This window comes from Tenrec ecaudatus, chromosome 2 (assembly GCF_050624435.1).
Source record: "Tenrec ecaudatus isolate mTenEca1 chromosome 2, mTenEca1.hap1, whole genome shotgun sequence".
In the NCBI taxonomy this organism is placed as follows: domain Eukaryota; kingdom Metazoa; phylum Chordata; class Mammalia; order Afrosoricida; family Tenrecidae; genus Tenrec; species Tenrec ecaudatus.
In genome coordinates, this window is record NC_134531.1 from 198,364,020 (window position 1) to 198,378,894 (window position 14,875).

A 14,875-nucleotide genomic window follows, 5' to 3' on the forward strand; every position below is an offset into this window, starting at 1 on the left:
CCATCTTCAGAGATTTAGGCACATAGATGGAGTATAGGTCGAGAGAGAATAACTTCCTTTTTTGTCATTTTTGTTTAATAAAGGTTTAAGAAAATTGTGGCAGTACATTTTTACTTGTCCTAGTAGTGAGTCTTGGTTAAGCTGTATCTGAGAACCAAAAAGTCAGAGTCTGGAATACAGCAATGGCTTTATGGGTGAATATACCAGTCAATCTTCTGTAAAGACGTGAGATAGTTAGTTTATTGTGCCAGTCTGCCCGATAAACACACGTGGGATTAATTGAAGGGCAGAGAGATAAATGACGCGGTGAGCCTAGCTTTTCTTGTCTTTCGCTCTTTGATCATCGGACCACTGTGCGGCTGTTTTTCTAGTTCTGTGCCTCAATTTGCAAGCTATGCTACTTGTGGGACATCTAACCTATGGACTATGTCACTGTAATTTGAGGTCCCTTTAAGAGATTCCTAGCCAGAGAATTGGAATGTACATCTCTGGAGCTGGGGACTGACTGTTGGTGACCTGGCTGACAGTAGGTGGCCTGCCTTGCTGTTTGCTGCCTGTGCCAGGATAGCCTGGATCTCTCTGCAGAGGACTACCTGGTGGGCCTCAAGACTTGAAGGACTTGAAGGAGAGTCTCACAACTCTCTCTCGGGAGTGAGTTGTACTGAACCATTTTTACTGCTTTATAATTTAACTCTTTATTTCTTGTATTTATCTATCTATCTATCTATCTATCTATCTATCTATCTATCTATCTATCTATCTATCATCTATCTATCTATCTATCTATCTATCTAATTTAACAGTTCATTTCTTGTGTTATACAACTATCTATCTTTATAAATTATATATAAATGATTAGCAATGTGGCTTTGTTTCTCTAGAGAACCCTGTCTAACACAAGACTATAACCTAGAACCCTATTGGGGCGTTTCTTCCCTGTCATAGAGAGCGGCTATGAATCAGAATTGCCTCCATAGTACACAACAATAGCTGCACTTAAATAAATGATAGATTGTCAGTGAGAAGCTTCTAACGCATAAATGTGCCCAATATAAAATCTATTATCACTAAGTGCCTTAAAAATCCCCAATCAAACTCCTTGTGTCAAATTGATTCCAACTCTCGGTGACCCTGTTGAATATGGTAGAGGTGCCTTTGTGGGTTTCCAAGCCTGTAAGCCTTCCTGGGAGTAGCAAACTAATTTTCCTTCTATGGGTTGGCTGGTGGTTTGGCTTCTTCTATGGGTTGGCTGTTGGTTTCAAACTGCTGACTTTATGGTAGCAGTTTTAGGTGTAGCCACTGTGCCATCAGGACGCCTTCTCAGAACCTAGATAACTACTGATTCCTTCAACTTTTCTCCAGGATGTGACTGCAGGTTTATTGTTCCTGCTCATGACTCTCTCCTTAGTATGTCGGTTATGGTTCATCATTGTGCACTTGGAAAACAATTCCCAACATGCAATAGGAGCCCACTAGAGGCCTGTGGAATGAATAAATGGTTATTTCTTGTCTTATTCCATCTTCTAGTTAGACAGCTCTACCCTAAGTATTTCACTGAAATTAAACAATCTTGGATAAAATTTATGTTACCGTCACCCACCCCTCCCGATATTTATTCAAATGCACTTTGAGTTACTATATAACTAATCTGATCAAAAACCACCTGTTCTCTGTGGTTTGTGAGGGGTACAGCAATGAAGAAAACACACACTTTTCCCACAAAGGGCCCATTTTGTACTGAAGAAAAGAGTATTGTAGCCATGAAATTCCAGAGTATAAGAGCTTTAATAAGCCAAAGTGATACTGGAGTGAAATGAATCTCTCAGCAATGCTCTCAAGAAAATTAATTTGCTTTGCAAGAATATTTTAGAAGTAAGATCAGTGCTATGCTGAATTTTATAGTAATAGTTTTGTTACTTGGGGTTATAGATACATAACTTATGTATACCTAACAATGCTAATTGATTTTTGGTTTTATATAAATGGATATCATTCTGTATATTATCTCACAAATTTCTTCTCTTTTAAATTTCAACAATTTTGCTGCTATAGATATCATGTATCCTGCAATTCAACAGTTTCTGGCTATTAGGTGCCATCAAGGGGCTTCCAAACCATAAGGACCTTGGGAACAACAGACCCCACACCGCCTGCTCCTGCTCCATCCTCACAATGCTTCCTGTGCTTGAGCCCCTGTTGCAGTTACTGTGCAAATCCACCGATTTGAGGGCCTTCCTCTTTTGTTCCTGCCCGTCCACTTTACCAAACGTGACTGCTGTTGCTGGGAGAAGGAATCCAGAAGGCAATCAGGACACATGACTGAGTGAGCATGCTTGGCAAACTGCATAAAGATCTCTCCGAAGACAGAGAAAGTGCCCCTAAGAAGCCAGCAATTGGATGTGATTTTATTCCTTTTTCTAAACATACACTCACTCATTTAAAAAAAAAAATCTTTGATTGAGCCTGGTTCTTCATCGTTTCTACATCTCTCATTAGAGTACAGCTCTTCAGCTTTCTCACCACACCCCAGGATGACTGTGTTTGTCTGAACTAATGGAACAAATCCATAGACACTCAGCATATATAAAAGAGAGCTTTGGATAGAAGAGAAGTTGTATATTAAGAAAACATCCCAGCCTAGTCCAGATCAAGTTCACAAGTTCAATATTAACGTATATGTCAGAAACCAGTCTATAAATTCCTCTTCAGACTGAGGCAACACATGCAATGACACCAAATGCAGGAAGATCACAGGCCAATGGGTGGAAAGTATTGTGGATCTACTGGTGGTGGAAGCATCTCAGTGCTGGTGTGTCTCCATGTGGCTTCTCCAGTTCCATGGCTCTGGATCCATCAGTGTAGCTCCATGTGACTTCTCAACAGGAATGTCTCGCAGGGAGTGTGTGTGTCTGGCCTCTATATATCTGCATAGCACCTCAAAAAGGGGTCATTAGGCTGCTACTTGATTAACAGGCTCTTAATAGTCTCAAGCTGACACCAGATTATGTAACTACCAAAATCACAGATTTTGCGGTTTTTCACACACGTCAAGTGAATTCTCTCTGGGCATGGGCCTTTCCTCTTCCTGTTTTTTTTTTTACTGATATTGTCAGTGTTTCATTCATGACTCTAATGAAAGTCTACTTTCTTAATGAAAGGCTCTTTGTAGATAATATGATCCTAAAAGCTATGTCACTCATATTTCGAATACCAGGGTTGCATATGGTGAACAGGTTTCAAAAGAGCTACCAGACTAAGACAGACTAGGAAGAAAGGTTTGACAATCATTTCAGAAATTAGCAAACGAAAACCATATAGATCACAACAATATATTTGTAGAATATTAGCACCCTTGTTGGATGGTAGGAGCCATGGTGGCATAATGGTTTACAGTTTGTCTATTTAACACCAAGGCCAGCAGTTCAAAGCAGTAAATATTCACGTACTGGAGCACAATAACACTTATGTATATGTTGTACAATTGAACAGTATCTTAGTTCTGTTGTGTGTGTGGTCACTGTGAATCAGTCAGCTAGAAGGCAAATAACCAAAACAATGTTGAACGTGTCTAAAAGAGATATCCTCATAATTTTCTATTGCTTTGCTGATATTATTTTGATATATTGTAGATATTAATGACTGATATTGTATTTACTTGGTATATATTTTCTAGCTTACTCATTTTAAAAGCTTATAATAGATTTTAATAAAATAGTATTTATTTCCACATAAGTCATAATTTAGAAATTTAATAAACTTAAGCATTCAATATTAAAAGGGGATTATAATTGCTATATAGTTAATTTATAGAATTTTAAGCTCCCTAGGCAGTATTCAGTTACACAAAAACACTTCAGACATTTCAAACATTGTTGTTAATTTGATCATGAAAAGGCATCATCTAGACAAAATTCATTGTGAAAATTCATATATTTAAAAACTTTTAACACAGAAGCAATATCATAAAAATGTTTCAACAAATTAATGCAATATTAGAAACCCTCATTAATTTATGAATTGAAATTTGATAGACAGGCGACTTCCTAGCTTACTACCTCCAAGAGATCCATATTTGTGTCCATTCCCAAGAAAGGTCATTCACAGAATGTGCAAATTTCCAAAATGACACTAATATCATATATAAGTAATTTTTTTCTGAAGATAATTCAAAACTGTTTTTTAATAGTACATGATCATACAGCTTTCTGAAATGTAAGGCAGATTCTAAAGCAGATGTGGAATGAGGGAATTTGCTATTGACCTCAGGTTAAACCAGATTAAAAACAGAGAGTACCAGAACAATGCTTGTTACCCGTTTTTTATTGACTCTTCTTAAGTTGTGTGGATCATAACAAACTATGGATAAGATTATGAAGATTTGGAATTCTTGAACACTTAATTGTGCTCTAGTGGAACCTGTACCCAGACTAAGAATTTGTCATCCAAAAAGAACAATGAGATACTGAATAGTTTAAAATCTGGAATGGTGGTGTTTCAGGCTTGTTAATAACCTGTGATATGCCGTTGACTCAACTTTGTTACCAGACAATGAAGAGAACTTACTGATGAAAATAGAAGTCTATAACATTCAGTATGAATTACAACTCAGTGCAAATAAAACAAAACTTCTTTAAAATTAAACCAGTAGAGAAGGTCATTATGAATGGAATAATTAAAATTGAAGTTGTCAAGTGCTTGACTTGGGTTCACAATTAATGTTCATGAAAGTGACAGCCACAAAATCAAAAGATGTAATGATTACATCAGGTAAATCTGCTGCATGAGACCTATGCAAAATGTTAAAGGGCAAATATCTCACTTTGAGAACAAAGGTGAGCTGGACCTAATGGCATAGAGTCAAACAGTGTTTCTGTTACACACGGGGTCACTATGAAGGGATACCAGTTTGACAATGCTTAACTATAACAGCGACCACACGTTTGCTTTTGCTTCATTATTAATGTGTGAACACATGTTTTCTGCTCCTGACACTGAGTTCACAAAATGTGTATATTTCTAACTTATTACTAAGGAAATGTGAGAGTTGTAAAATTCACAGTTCTTTTCTAGTCAGAACATACTGACTTGCAGCATGTTTTGTCTTACTTATTGGCCTCATGTTGGGTATCATTTTAGTTTAGGGTATAGACATTGGATTCTATTTCATATGATGGATTTGTCTTGTTTAAAAATTGACCAATAATGCTGAATTTTGAAAATTATTATTAATAAGGAATGCCTCAGAAGATATTTCCTTATTTATAAATATAATAATAATAATATAATTGCTGCACATGGCCTCTTATGAGTATTAAAAAGCCAGGATATTACTTTGATGATGAAAGTACAGCTACTCCAAGCCATGATATTTACACTTGCTTCCTATGCATGCAAGAGTTGGACATTTAATGAGGAAGACTACTGAAGAAACGGTGCACTTGGATTGTGGTATTGGAGAAGAATATTGAAAGTACCGTGAACTGCTAAACCGACAAGACTGAACTGTCTTGGTAGAAGTAGAACTAGAGATTCTTTAGAGACAGCACTGGAAATGGGTATACCCTTTCAATCATGGTCCATTGGTCATATCTGAGTCTGAGAGCCACAAAGGAGTCTGGGAAATATCGTTGAGTGCCTAGGAAGAAGATGAGGGTGAGGGCATCAGTTTTTTACCATCATCTACAAATTTACATATACATTAGATTTCTGTACAGGTTGTTGGGAAGCTATTGTTTTCAATTAGCATGGCTGTTTTGAGATTTCTCTCCTTTCAAGAATATACACCTCAGATATGATACCCCCGCCCCAGGGAGATAATAACAGAAAAGTGGGTGAAGGGCAATGGAGGATGATGTAGATATGAAAATACTAATCCATAATTTACTAAGGGTTTGTGAGGAGGGGTAGAAAGAGGAGGGAGGGGAAGAAATGGGGAGGTGACATCAGGGGCTCAAGTGGGAAGAGAATGCTTTGAAAATGATGATGGCAGCATATGTGCAAACGTGCTTGACACACTGGATCAATGCATCGATTGTAATAAGAGATGTAAGACCCCCAATAAAAATGAAAAAATAAAAATAAAAAGGAAGCCTGCAAATATATATATAGTTCAATTTACTAAATGTTGTAATAATTTCATAGCTATAAAGTTATAAAATAAATTCAGAGAAAAATAATTTCAAATTACATAACATTTAATTAAAAGACATGTCTGTCATGTGTGCTATAAGATAATATTATAAAATGTAGTTATTAATCTCTGGATTTCTTTGTTTTACTAGATGCTGCCAAATTGCTGATTATTATTTTTTGTTGTCAAAATTATTAGTAGTTTATTCCAGAAATATTTCAAGTCAGTTACTTTATTCTGAACTTGGGAATTACAATGTGAGCACACTGGACTCCTGCCCTCAAGCTTTGTAGGACTTTATGGTGGAGGCAGTCGCCATTGAAGCAATTATGAGTCATGGTTACTCCATAAGTGTCACCAACTAGCAGTGCTCAGTAGGATTTTCATGGAATGATTTTTCAAAAGTAGGTTCCCAGGTCTTTGTCTCGAGTTTCCTCTCGGTGTACTCAAAATTGTTCCTTTTGGATAGCAACTGAGGATGATGACCATGTACACCACCCTGGGGCTCCAAGAACAGTAGATAAACAGACAGCTTTATAATATTGACTGTTGATGTAATATAGCCTCAGTGTTCCCATGAGGGCTCTGTGGTAGGAGGCTATTTGGATAAAAATCTGAGGAAAGTATAAACAACTCATATGTGTGTGTAATGTAACTATTACTGAGATGTGCTATCCCAATAGGGACTACATTTTCCAATGCCCCTATTAGTTGGAAGGGGGGATATTATTAGTTTTCACCAGTGGTGTGTGGAATGCGTGTGATTTATGAGCTAAAGTAGATGTGTGAATTTCCTTTTTCTCTTTTATTTTGTGTTCTGAATGAATAAAGAACAGGGGAAACATTCTTGGAAACATTTTTCAAACTCATCTGTTTGGATGGCTGACAGCACCTCCCTTGTTTTTGCTTCACCTCGTCTACATCTTCATATCACTGTCCTTCCATGCTCCTCTTCATTCACAGAAACAAGAAGATGTGTCACTAGACCAGAGAACACACATTGGTATAGATAACAGCTCTCAACACATGGAATCCAGGACAGATAAAGCCCTCACAAACAGTAGTGGGAGTAGCAGATCATGAGGGCAGGGGGTTGGTCGGGGAGTGGGAAAGGGAAATGCAAGAACCCCCCCCCCCCCAACGTTGTAGATGTAGCTTTGCCCTCCAAAGGGGATGAAATAACAGAAATGTGGGTGAAGGGAGACAGCAGACAGCGTAAGATACGAAATAAAAGCGATTATAATTGATGAAGGATTCAGGAGGATGGGATGGTGCAGGACGGAGGGGAAAAAAAAGAAGAGCTTATACTAAGGGCTCAAGTGGAAAATGTTTTGGAAGTGATGATGGCCACATATGTACAAATACAGTTGATATAACTGATGTATGGAATGTTATAAGAGCTGTTAGAGCCCCAATAAAATGATTTTTTAGAATTCATGATGTGAGGTCAGGTGAGTAAGGTGCGTGAGGATAGAGTCATGGTGGGGTTTTTCGGCCAAAAACTGGGGAACTGAGATGGCTGTGTGATCTGGTGCATTGTCGTGGTGGTAAAGCTAGTACCCAGTACCCCACATATCAGTCAGACCTTTTTTTGTCACACCTTCTTAGGCTATCTTTTCAGAACTCTAAATAGAAAACTTAATTAACAGTCTGATCTGCTGGGAGGAACTCCAAATGTGCTATCCGCCTGATATCAAGAAACTCAAATGAGCATCATGTTTTTTTTTGGGGGGGGGGAGGGACCCCTCATAAGTTAGAAGCAGAGATAGTAAATAACATATACCCTTTTGTCAAAATTCATATGAACTCTTGTCTTTTGGAAATAGAGTTGCGAAACTGCCTCTCTGAGCAGCACATGTGTGCATTTATTCATGAAGGTGGGAGAACAAAGTGCCCGAGGTTTTACCAGTGTGTTTCTAGTGAGGCAAGGTGGAACACATAGTGTTCCCATGTGTTCTGTGGATCTTGTATTACTTTGCTGTGTACATAGTGTATATGAAGGATAAATGCTAATTTTAAACATCTAGTCTTCCTAGATATTCAAGAGGTTGCCAGTGTATGACAAAAGTAGATTAGTAAACTCACACAGTTCGTACATTTTATGTTCATCTTCAGAAGGATGACTTGTGGAAGTGAAATTGTGTAAAGTCTGCTCTAAGTATTGCAGATGCTTGTTTTTGAGAACTTGGTCGATAGAGGGGAGGGGCCCGGGAGTGATTCTGGATGAGAATGTTTAGTTAGAGGACATTTAAATGGGAATTTGATTCAAAACTGCTTTGTACAGTGGACAAACTTAAGTTCTCATTGGAAACATCTAGAAAGAGTCTTTCAGATGTTTGGAATTCCACAACATATTAAGAGAAGATGTAAATTAAAACCCTTTAGATCCTTTTTCAATGGTTTTTGGTGGAAATCATAGGAATGGTTGCTTTTGGGAGATGGACTTGTTCATTTTGGTGTCTTGGGGGCAGTAAACAATGCAGTGGGGATGGGGGTGAGGGTAAGAAAGGAGATGGGGAGGGAAGGGCTCTATGCCAGAGTTTGACAAGTTCAAACACATGGTTTTTAATGTGCATTTTAGTTAATATTGCTGTGTGTTAAAGGACAAACTAGTCCTAATGCTGAAAGTATGTTAAAAAAGTATTGTAGTAAAATGGTCTCTTAGAAGGACAGTCTTCAGTGGTTGGCCTCTGTTAATCCCCCTCTGGGAGCTGGTCATTCTCCGCTTTGTGACTGAAGGTGGTGTTAGGAGAAGAGGAAAGGCAGAGGGAAATGCTGTTGGCTAGTCTCTCTGTATCCAGGAAGATGTGTTACATTATAACAATAAATCCATAAATGCATTTTAAATAAAATACATGTGCTTATTCTGGATAATATTGATCATTTTACAGCATCTAAGCATTTTAGCTGTCTTGAGATGACAATGTATGATAAAAAGTAATACTAGTGAGTTAACCAATCTGTGAATGTCCTTTTGTTACAATTTAGAAAAGCATCTTGGACATGGAATTATTAATCCACCTTTGAGCAATGTACACCAAGATTGGTTAGGTTGGTGGCAGGAGGGTAGCAGGACTTGAAAGGGGAGCAGTGCCTGCATTTGCACTTTGATGATAACCGTTGACATTGGTGTGCATCTCATGTCTGTACTAGAGAAATACATTAAATTCAATGGAAACATCTTGATAGTATTATAATAGCTTCAAATCTGAGAATTTCCCTAGTGGCATTATATTCAATGTCCTCTTGCTTTATGTTTCATTTTAAATTGTGCATTAAGAGAATGCAATATTTTAATTGTAACTATTTCCATATCCTTATCTAGAGGTCTGTTAATCATTTTTGTCTTTTATAAATTTTTTTCTCCTCCCCAGAAGGTTTTTTTCGCATCCCTTTCTAATTGATTCATCATCTTATATTCTTGCTTGTCAAATATTCATGACTTTGGGACTCTGAACTGGTAACTATTCATGGTGTATGAAAAAAAGGCATGGATCGATATGGTGTGATCTCAATCACCTAAAATTGTATTCTCATTTAATTATATACATGCTTGGGATGTAGAAAGACATGTCAAACTGTGTCAAATAATCAAAATGATTCTGGATGCCTATTGTGTTTTTTGCTGTTTGCATTTCAGTTTTCTATAATACATGAAAGAGTTTGAAGGGAAAAAGTGATTTTAAGAACTTGCCTGGAGTCCCCATTGCCTATAGTATAAAGTTTGCTTATTGACACCTCTTAACAAGCAAACAAACAAACCAATAAATAAACTAATGAGATAAAAGAAGTACAATGTTGATATTTATTAGTTCTTCTGTCCTTTTTAATTGCTTTGTTTTTCACTATCCCTCAGGAGATTCATCAACAGAAACTTGCTTCTACACTCCCAATGGGCAGATAAATCCAGGGTGATGTCGTTGGTCCACTTATCTTTGAAAACTTAACTTTGACCACACTCCACCATACATTATTATGAAGTCTCACATCATCTACTTGTGGTCCAAGGAGACACGTAGACAGAACTGCAGAGCAGAGGGTAACCAATGTTCTTAAATATTTATTACATCCTAGGAGTTCTAGACAACATCTCCCCAACATATTCCTTTTTTCTGTATTTTTATGAAGAAAAGCAAATCCTCATTTTCTTTTGCATCTATTCATAAAACATTTACTAATGGCAACATTGGAGAAAATTAATTTTGTTCCCAATTTCTTCTGTACCGAACAATATCTATTTTTCCCATATGTTATAAATATGTTTAATTGTAAAGTAAGTGGGGATTTACATTTCAGATAACTATTTTTTCAGCAACTTACCAAATCCCCCAACACTTTGTTCTGTCCTCTCTTCTTATTTTCATCTTGTCCCTCTTACAGGATCTTTTCTTCCTCTCCTCCCAACTTATCATCTGTCTGCAGCTACTCTATTGCTCCCTTACCTCCTAACCATTTTCAACTCCAGTAACCATCAGCATTTGTTCTTGTGGTATGACAACTTTTATCTTGACTCTATTCTTCCCATATTTTTGGATGATGTTTTTATGAAATTGAAACTATAAATAGAAAATGAATGATTTTAATTTCAATGAGACTATGTCTGATAGATAACCCTAACAACAAATGTCTGGACAACATTCTTGTTTCTCCAATGAATCTAACACTGGGTGGTGTAAAACTCAAGTAGAAGATTGTTGATGGTGGAACTGAGTGTCTCAGAGCTGTGAAGCAGTGTTATTAACTGTGGACCCTGCACAGGAGTTGAAAGGTGAGTTTTCTCTGTGATGACAAGCAGAGGGGCAGATAATCAGAATTTTTTCTCATCAATGCTAATAGAAAGTAATGATTCACTTCCCACAGCTTCTTGGGGATAGTAGGCAGTAAAGCATAAGAACAATACGTGACATATAATGAAATCCCCAAAAAGATTTTATACTGCTCCATCACCTGCACTAATGAGTTCCTAAGTTAAACAAGCAATGGGTTGAGAGGAGTAGGAATGAACAGACATTTGCTTTCAGAGGCATCTCAGTGTCCACCTCACTGGGACCATTCAATAAGGCTCGTTGCCAGTGACATTTCACAAAGTGCAGCAGAGGTTTGACAGCACGCATGCTTTGCCCCTTGTGCTTCCTCTACCCAGCCTATAGTCATCCAGCAAATATGATCTTCAAGTTCTATTTCAGTGTCAGTGTCTGCAAGAATCACCATTATATTTTGAGTGTTCACAGAGACTAATTTAGCAGGTGTGTTGCAGTGTAAAGAGCTGTTTGCAGCTTTTATATGGAACCCAGCTTCCCCTTGTCAACTGGGGTTAGATGTGACAGATAACACTTTTGTCTGTGCAATGTGCATAGATTTCATGGATATTCATGTCAAACTCAGTTCCAGCATTGTCTGCTCAATCAAAATACAAGAATTTAGGACTTTTAGTAAGTTGACTATCCGAAGCAGTCTCTGGATTTGTACTTAAAACATGCTTGAAGCATCTGCAAACTTTTCCTGAAACACCTCATCATTACTCTTTTGAATGTCTTCCCACTGGTATTTGGTATTTCCTTCCTGTTGGTAAGGGCTTTCAGAATCACTATTTCAGAAACTGAAAAGTTGTAAAGGTTTAATACCGGCACATTAAGTGTAGAAGATGCTAATATTTTGTCATTTCAGAAAGGACAATTTTATTTCTAATCTATTTCTGTCTCTTATTTGCTTTGAATTTCACTTAAATTTTACTTTAAATAATTTATGTATTTTCTCCACGTCACAGATTTTGACCTCCTTGAGGTTAGTCAAATTTTGTTTGATTCTCTTTAACTTATCTTTGATTTATTTTAAGATTCTAACACAGAGACAGATTATAAGAAGCAAAAAGAGGAAGGAAGTTGTGATTGGAATCAAAGGCATCTAAGGCTGTTCCCATTTTTTCTGCTCTGCATTTAGTTTCCATGAAAGAATTGTTGTATAGAGCCATAAATCTGATGATATTTGTGCAAAAAACTAGAGTCTGGTCTGGTAAAATGACACGGACACTCTAAATGCTAGTTCTTCGCTTTTCCCTGAGATTCAGCAAAAATGATAGCAAACGATGAAATAATGAAAATCACTTTCACCTTAGGGAATCATATAGTTGCTGCTAATGAGATAGAAGTCTTTAAACTCTGCTTTTTCAGATGTATAAAATAAGATAAATAAGCAACTTACCTGGACAACACAAATTATCAGATTCAAAAATTTTAAAATATGACTATGTTGTGGAAATCAGAAAATTGAAGGAATGTTTCTCAGATATATTTCCCCCAAATAATGAGAGTTAATGCAGAGATGCTGCGCAAAAGTATGCCGATATCACAGTGCGCTCTGCATTGAAACTTTGTCTGTTCACAAAAACCAGGTAGTGTTCTAAGTATTGCTATTATTTAAAGTAATATAAGCTCACCTTAGGGTGAAGCCATTTTTCACTTGGAGCCTTGGTGGCACAATGGTTATGCACTGTGCTGTGATCCACTGAGTTGGCAGTCTGAAACCACCTGCTGCTCAGAGGGGGAAATACAGAGCTTTCTCCTCCTGTCAACAGTCAGAGCCTCAGAAACTCCCAGAGGCAGTTCTACTCTGAGGATAGGGTCACCATCAGCCGACATTTATTTGATGGCAGTGAGTTTGGTTTTGGTTTTGAGATGGACTAAAGAGTGAAGGGTTTGGTAACTTACAAGAAGATACAGGAGATGCTGGACCCAAAGCCAGAGTCTGGTTGCTGGATGTGTCACTCATCCTGTGCCCCTTGAGTTCTCTGAGGGGCTGACACTTGCCATGATGATTCTATAATTCCAGTTGAGACCAAAAGCAGGGATCTTAATTTAATTACTACTTCCATAACAAAATAATATAAAGAAGTCAGTGCTTTTTCATGTGATTTCCTTCATAATTTTTTTCATTTTTTGGCCTCTTTGTGTTCCCTAGGACAATGATATTTCAAGCTTCCACTACATAATGAGAGAGGACATTTTCATCCATACATTTCATTGCCTTCAATTGTGGTGACTTGAGTATAGTTACCAATTCTTTCAACCCACAGTGGTCTTTCAAAAGATTCTTTTTGTCAATCCTGACTACTGAAAGTTACTCACTGTTTTCCTTGTTTTTCTTGAGTGAGGGATTAACAGAGATTCTGACTATTAGACCATATTGGATTCCTTTCCCTCTTAAGTCACAGTTGTGAATTCACTAATGTTTTCTTGGAAATTTGTGAATTTCAAGTAATTTATAACCCCTAAATCAACACAGGCATTCTACAATTGGAGCAAGACTCTTTTGTAAGCAAGAAGATGCACACATAAATCCACACAACCCTAAACACACACTTCAGGGGACCACATCCTCACTGAGAGCTGTGTAATGTCAAATCTTTCTTTATTGTCACAGGTAAAGCTCATGGACAACACCACATGGCTGGCCAGCTACACTGGAGGATCCAATTTCATCTTGTTGGGGCTCTTCATTCAATCTAATCACCCTGTTCTGCTCTCTGTGGTCATTTTTGTGATTTTCCTAATGGCCTTGTCTGGAAATGCCCTCCTGATCTTCTTGATACACTCCAATGCCCACCTCCAAACGCCTATGTACTTTTTCATAAGTCAGTTGTCCCTCATGGACATGATGTACATTTCTGTCACTGTGCCGAAGATGCTTATAGACCAGGTCATAGGTGTCAAAAAGATCTCGATTGCTGAATGTGGGATACAGATGTTTCTATACTTGACATTAGTAGGATCAGAATTTTTTCTTCTAGCGGCCATGGCCTATGATAGATACATGGCTATCTGCCATCCCCTCCGCTATCCAGTTCTTATGAATCGCAGGGTATGTCTTCTCCTGGCAGCTGGTTGCTGGTTCCTGGGCTCAGTGGATGGCTTCTTGATCACTCCCATCACCATGACCTTTCCCTTTTGCAGATCCAGGGAGATCCAGCACTTCTTCTGTGAGGTCCCTGCCATAATGAAGCTCTCCTGCTCTGACACTTCACTCATTGAGACACTGATGTATCTGTGTTGTGTGCTCATGCTCCTGATCCCTGTGACAGTCATTTCAAGCTCTTATTCTTTCATCCTCATCACCATCCACAGGATGAAGTCTGCAGAGGGCCGGAAGAAGGCCTTCTTCACCTGTTCCTCCCATATGACTGTGGTCACCCTATTCTATGGGGCTGCAATCTACACCTACATGATCCCTAGCTCCTACCACACACCAGAGAAGGACATGGTGGTGTCTTTCTTTTACACCATCCTCACTCCTGTACTAAACCCTTTAATCTATAGTCTTAGGAATAAAGATGTCACAGGGGCGTTGAAGAAAATGTTGCATGTGGGACCTGTTATTCAAGAAGCTATAAACTAGTAGATGTTGGCACTAAGTGTCTTTGTCCTTATACCTATATAGAAGAATTTTAGAATTTCAAGATTATATGTCAACATTATTTGTGATGTTTCACTGTCAAACTATATTACACTGTCTCATATCATCTTCTTTTAAAAAAGGTAGTTGCTTGTGTTTTACAATATTATCCTGGAAGCGATCATTCTTAGGATACGTGTAATCGAAATATTTAGAAGTAAATTTTAATGAACTTGCAAATAAGAAGTGAGTAGAGGGAAATTGTTTAACAAAAGAACAAATTTATTAACAAAAGTTGAATTTAGATAAGATTTACATGGATAGTATATTATTCATACTTTTTTCATATTGCTTTTC

General features: G+C 37.7%; 1 protein-coding gene across 1 annotated transcript; it reads left to right on the top strand.

Moving 5' to 3' along the window:
- Positions 1–13,558: 13,558 nt before the first annotated feature.
- LOC142440332 (olfactory receptor 2T29-like) lies at positions 13,559–14,521 on the top strand. Its single transcript, XM_075542798.1, has one exon. The coding sequence runs from the start codon at positions 13,559–13,561 to the stop codon at positions 14,519–14,521; it is 963 nt and encodes a 320-aa protein (XP_075398913.1).
- Positions 14,522–14,875: the final 354 nt, after the last annotated feature.